This window comes from Salvia hispanica, chromosome 5 (genome assembly GCF_023119035.1).
Source record: "Salvia hispanica cultivar TCC Black 2014 chromosome 5, UniMelb_Shisp_WGS_1.0, whole genome shotgun sequence".
NCBI lineage: Eukaryota > Viridiplantae > Streptophyta > Magnoliopsida > Lamiales > Lamiaceae > Salvia > Salvia hispanica.
The window spans coordinates 14232313-14239090 of NC_062969.1; the positions used below are offsets into that span (position 1 = coordinate 14232313).

The 6778-nt window shown below is 44.1% G+C and overlaps 1 protein-coding gene across 1 annotated transcript; it reads left to right on the plus strand.

Moving 5' to 3' along the window:
* Positions 1–1059, plus strand: LOC125189481. The gene has a single exon (XM_048086754.1). The coding sequence runs from the start codon at positions 1–3 to the stop codon at positions 1057–1059; it is 1059 nt and encodes a 352-aa protein (XP_047942711.1).
* The last annotated feature ends 5719 nt before the right edge of the window (positions 1060–6778 follow it).

Genomic DNA, 6778 nt, shown 5'->3' on the forward strand with positions numbered 1-6778 from the left:
ATGCTGCCTAGACGTAACGTAAGGCACGAGGAACCCTCTTCCCAGGCTTTGGAAGAAGAAAGTGTGACGCAACCAAGGCCGCCGCCACCACCACTTCCACGGGTAGATAGGGAAGTCGTGAAGCTGTTCTTAGACCAAAAGCCTCCCCTCTTCGACGGAATGGGCGAACCGGCAAAGGCTGAAACCTGGGTACGCGCTTTGGAGCGCATCTTCAAAACCTTGGTGTGCAATGATGAGGAGAAGATGATCTGCGTGACGCATCAACTGACCGGGTCTGCCGACTTTTGGTGGGATACCAAGCCGAAGACCATGCCCCAGGACCGAGTGGATGGAATGACGTGGGAGGTCTTCAAGGCCGAGGTGTATGACAAGTACATACCTAAGAGCTACCGCAAGGCAAAGGCAGCCGAATTTTACAACCTCACTCAAGGGCGCCTGTCAGTGACCGAATACGACCGCGCGCTTTGTGACATGACCAGCTATGCGCCGGAACAGACAGATACTGACGAGAAGCTAGCTGATAAGTTTCGTGAGGGCCTGAGACCTGAGATTAGGATGGCGTTGGCTGTCCGTGGGAAGCTTACGTACGCAGAGGCGCTGGCCCTCGCACTGGACGTTGAGGCGGCGATGCCTAAGGAGAGGAGCGCGGGAAACACAACGCTGACGCTACCCCCGCCACGCCCTAACCATGATAAGAGGAGATGGGATGAAAGTAGGACCCACTACGAAAACAAGCGATACCGCCCCGCCCCAAACCGACCGCCGTATGGAGGCGGGCAAACCTCGTTCAACCAGAAGAGCGACCCCCGGGCCAGACCACCCCAATGCAATGTTTGCGCCAAGTACCATTTTGGGGAGTGTAGAGTGCCGAACCCGATTAGGTGTTTCAACTGTGGAGGAAATGGTCACTTCTCTAGGGAGTGTCCGAGTAGGAACGTGGGAACCGGGTCGAGGCAGAATAATCAAGGTTTCCGTCAGCAGCCAAGGGCGCCACCAACGGGATCGGGAGTGAACCGGGATCAACCTCAACGGCAGCAACAGCCTTTCCGCCCAAGCTAGAGCGTACGCCGTGAGTCAGAAGCAACCCAGAATTGAGCAAGGGAATCACGAGAGTGGAAACTTGGCAGGTATAGACGAAATCCTCGATACCCCTATTGTTGTTTTGTTTGACACGGGCGCGTCGCATTCTTTCATATTTGAGTTGTGTGTGCATACCTTGAGCTTGCCTGTAAGAAAATCTTAACATAGAATGATGGTGTCCTCACCAGTAGGAGGGATAGTAGAAATTTCCCGAACTTGCTCGAACGTAGAAATCGTACTAGGAGAACTTAAGTTAGTTGTTCACGATCTGCGAGTTATGGCGATGGGAGATATCGACGTAATCTTAGGAATGGATTGGTTGACCGCGAACTTTGCGATGATTCGTTTTAAGGAGAGGCAGATAACCCTACAAGCTCCGGGTACGGAACCCATCGTGTACCACAGAATCTCGATGAACCGGCGAACCGCCATAATCTCCGCGTTACAAGCCACCGTGATGATGAAGAAAGGACGCCCTGCCTACCTTTTCTATCTCCACGGAGAGGAGAAGGAGGAAAGGAGGCTCGAAGACGTCGCTGTCTTGCGAAATTTCCCCGATGTTTTCCCCGAAGTGTTACCTGGACTGCCGCCAGACAGGCAATTAGAATTCACAATCGACCTTGAACCTGGAGCCGCACCCGTATTCAAGGCACCGTACCGAATGGCGCCTAAGGAATTGGAGGAACTCAAGATACAACTGCAAGAGCTCATGGATTTAGGTTTCGTTAGGCCTAGTGTCTCGCCGTGGGGCACACCGGTGCTCTTCGTTAAAAAGAAGGACAGGTCAATGAGAATGTGTATCGACTATAGAGAGTTGAACAAATTGACCCTCAAGAACAAGTACCCACTGCCAAGGATAGACGACCTGTTCGATCAACTCCGAGGAGCCGGCGTGTTCTCGAAGATGGACTTAAAATCCGGGTACCACCAGCTGAGGAGGATATACCAAATACCGCATTCTGTGCCAGATATGGTCACTATGAGTTCGTCGTGATGCCGTTCGGTCTGACGAATGCCCCAACGGTATTTATGGACTTGATGAACCGGGTATTTCACCCATAATTGGATAAATTCGTCCTAGTGTTCATAGATAACATACTCGTCTACTCGAAGAGAGAGGAGGTGCTCGCGGTGCTCCTACAAATCGCGTTGAAGACGCTAAAGACCGAGAAGTTGTATGCCAAATTCAGCAAGTGTGAGTTCTGGCTGAAGGAAGTGAACTTTTTAGGACACATTGTGTCGGTAGAAGGAATCCGAGTGGACCCCGCCAAGGTTGAGGCGGTACAACAATGGAAGTCGCCATCGACACCGAATGAGATTCGAAGTTTCCTGGGCTTGGCAGGATAGTACCGAAGGTTCATAGAAGGGTTCTCCAAGATAGCGAGACCGATGACCCAACAACTCAAGAAAGGAGTCAAGGTGAACTGGAAGCCGGAGTGTGAAGCGAGCTTTCAACTCTTGAAGGAGGAATTGACCACTGCACCATTGTTAGCTGTGCCAGAGCTTGGAGTGAACTACGTAGTCTACACCGACGCTTCGAAGGTCGGATTAGGATGCGTGCTGATGCAAAACAACAAGGTGATCGCCTACGCGTCACGACAATTGAAACCCCACGAGTTGAACTACCCAACCCACGATTTAGAGTTAGCAGCGGTAGTGCATGCCCTAAAGATTTGGAGGCACCATCTCTACGGAGTTAGGTGTGAAATCTTTACGGACCATAAGAGTTTGAAGTACTTCTTCGAGCAGAAGGACCTGAACATGCGACAACGGAGGTGGCTCGAGCTGGTGAAGGACTACGATTGTGGCATCAACTACCACCCCGGCAAGGAAAATGTAGTGGCAGATGCTTCGAGCCGTAGAGACCATTTGCAACTCGCTACTCTTCTGACAGAGGAGGAAAGTTTGGTACGAGAGTTGAGTAAGTTGCGAATAGAAGTAGTAAGGGCACCCGAAACCGTGAAGGGCCGAATCGCCGCTTTAGTAGTAAAGCCTAACCTAAGGATGAGGATCGTTGCAGCACAACGGATGAATGCAAAGTTGGAGGAGATTCGAGTCGAAGTAAGAACCGGTGAATCCGGAAGTTTTAGCGAGGCTTCCGACAATGCTCTCACCTTTGAAGGGAGATTGTGCGTGCCGAACGTCGAAGGACTCAAGAACGAGATCATGAGTGAAGCTCACGAAACTCCATACACTGCTCACCCCGGGAGCACAAAGATGTACCAGGATCTGAAGAAGTCCTTTTGGTGGAATGGCATGAAGAGAGATGTCGCGGCATTTGTGGATCGCTGCTTAGCCTGCCAACAGGTGAAAGCCTTACACCAACGACCGTATGGGAAGTTACAACCGCTAGAGATACCCGAGTGGAAATGGGAGCACATCGCCATGGATTTCGTGACGGCATTGCCAAGGACCCTAAAAGGGAACACCGCGATATGGGTGATCATAGATCGACTTACCAAGAGTGTGCACTTCATACCGATCCACGTAACCCATGGATCGGATAGGCTAGCTAGGATCTACATTCAAGAGATCGTGCGATTAGATGGAGTCCCGGTGACGATTACGTTTGATCGTGACCCGAAGTTCACCTCGAAGTTCTGGATTAGTCTACAGCGCGAGCTTGGAACACGCCTAAATTTTAGCACGGCTTTTCACCCACAGTCCGATGGACAATCCGAAAGGACGATACAAACTCTCGAGGACATGCTAAGGGCCGTGGTGCTCGACCGAGGCGGGAGTTGGGAGACTGCACTCTCTCTGATCGAATTCGCTTACAACAACAGCTTCCAAGCAACGATCGACATGGCGCCGTATGAAGCACTTTATGAAGCACTTTCGAACCCTAATTTTAGAGCCCTAGAATTTTATTGATGACGTGGGAGACGAGAATTAATTGATGAATGAATTTATTGCATGAGGTTCTTTGACCGAGTCGAGTCTAGGGTTTGCGTTGGAAGTTTGAAAAGTCAAACTTGTTGATTATATGATGTGGCATGTGATTAATTAAATTATGAGGTGAATTATTTGTTTAAGGGTGAGTGAGAATATTAGGAAAAATTTCCATAAATACTAGCCATAATTTTTGAGATTTTCGACCCCTTCACTTTTGGAGAAGGAATTCTATAATCCGCTGATTTAATTTATTCTTGGGATTTTTATCCAAATTAAATCCAAAACTCAATTATTCTCTATTTCTTGATGAGAGAAATCGACACCTATACTTGTTCTAGGTGATTTTCGAAAATCACCTCTATTTGGGAAGGAAGAATTATTTTATTTTTATTTGATCCCTTATTTGATTTCCTTCCATACCTAGAATTTAAATATTCTACCAAATCATTCCATACCTCAAAAGATCTTGCCATATCTTATTTTAGTTAATATTAAAAATCCATTCCTTATATATATGCCATACTACACGCCCATTTCCAATCTCTTTGGGAGGATTTTTATTTTATTTTGCTCCGTGATATTTTATTCTACTCAGTAAATTATACCAAACGAAATCTTGGCTAAATAAGAGCCATATTTTCGAAAACTTCATGCCTTGAACCCTAGCTCACTTTTTATTTCTTCTTCCCTACTCCACAATATTTATTTTATTTAATTGTGTAGAATCAAATCTTACCAAATATTCTATTTTATCTACCTAGAGATTTTATTAAACTCTATAAATAAGAGAAACCCCTAAACCCTAGCCCCCAAAGAAATCGCCCCCACCCCTACTACACGCCTCCCTCTCTTCTCTCACTCTCTCAATTTTTTCTTCTTCTATTCTCCAATATTTCGTCATCTTTTGGAGAGGAATTGAAGTTTAATCCAAGAATCTTGAAGAACCAGGGCTAATACTTTGATTTCTACCGTTCGTTTTCTCAAAAAGGTATTCTCATATTAATCCTCTTCTTTCTAACCGATTAATCGGCATTCTCGAACCCTCATGCATACCGGTTTGAGTGAGAGTGGGGTATGAGGGACATAGAAAACGTATGCATATGTGTATGTGTGAAATCGTGTGCGTCGTGTGTGTGTGTTTGTGGGTGTGTGTTGGCAAAACACTCATGTGTGATATATGTTGATGATAGATCTAGAGTTAGGATGCGAATGAAATTTATATGATGATCATGATTTTGATTGGTGATATTAAGATAAGTCGATGGGAAAAGGGAAAGCGTTTAGACATGCATGTTTTAGGAGTTGATTTTGAAACTGATTTGCGATATGTGCCTATGTGATTAAAAGGTGAAACCTCGGTTGCGAAGCAGGATAACAAAGGGAAAGAACATACTTGAAATCTAAGCAATCGGGGTGGGCTTTACTCTTAAACTCTTCTATGTGCAAATTTATGAATGTGGAGAGATAAGGGTGGTTTAACTCTTATGCCATGCCTATGTCAGTTTTGTTGTGATATTGTGCGCCTGATGCCCAGTTTGAGAGTTCGCTCCATTGTGCTACAGGGCTATGGATATGTATAAACGAATTCGGGTCTGAGTAGGGCCGCAAACCCTACCAGGCTGTGTACACGTTGGGATCGGGAGCTGTCCTTGCTAGTCGGCCGGTCTCGTGGGCGAAAAGTGTGGCCACACTTTCGTCGCGCCATGGAAATATTGAGATTGTGGAAATTGATGAGAAAAATGGGGAGTTGTTTGACTGGCCAGTTTATGGAAATATTTTTGTGATACTCGTTGAATATTTATTTTGATAATTGTTAAACCTCGTGTTCACTATGGTAAGGGTGGCATAACTTATAAAATGTTTTGGCAACGAGTTCACTGAGTATTTCAAAATACTCAGCCCTGCATGTGTTTTCCTTATGTGCAGGTTGAACGACGACGAGCGGTGGCGGGTGTTGAGCATATTAATTAATTAAGATGGATGTTTTGAACTTCGAGTGTAGTTGTGTCTTCATACATAGCTGCACTTTCTCTTGGTCGTTTCCGCTGAACTTTTGAAACTCTTTAGTAGCTTTTGGTCATTTTGAACTTGTTTCTCTTTGGTTTAAGAAGATTGATACATGTTGTGGTTTTTTCGTTGAATTTATGTCGAACCTTGATTTTTGATCATAGTCTATGGTATCTTTCCTTTATTTATTAAAGCTTCTAGGTTAATCCGTTGACTTATTGCTCTGATAGTTCCTTTAAATATTTTGGTCAAATCTCTTTAAATGAAACCCTGGCCTATGTTTATTTCTTTTAAGTCCGTTTTGATAGCAGTCGCCGTATTTATTATACCCTAGGGAGGCGAGCTGTTACAATTTATGCTTTATATTTAGCACCATCCTTAGTTTAAAGTTTTAACCAATAAAGTAGATTTATGCTTTTATATTTATTACTATCAATACATTATTATTTTTCTATTTTCTTTAGTAAATATTATTATTATACAACATACCTTATTTGACTATTATGATATTACTTTCTTGTTTTACTTACATTTTTATATGTTTAAAAATAAATATCTTGTTGTAAGTACAATATGAAAGCTAGTACAATATTAAATCTGTCGAAATAGCTTCAAAACTGTTGTAAGTAAAGTATCGACTTAGTACTACTACTACTACTACTATTCATCCAGTTATTCAAAAAAATAAAAATTAAATGTAAATATAAATAAAATTCAATGAATACTAAAATATAGAACATACATAAAACAAAACAACTTGACAACACTGAAAACATACGAAAATCTAAACCGAATC

Bases quoted from the DNA above. Each gene is read 5' to 3' on its own strand.
- LOC125189481 (XM_048086754.1), top strand. From the start codon at position 1: ATGCTGCCTAGACGTAACGTAAGGCACGAGGAACCCTCTTCCCAGGCT.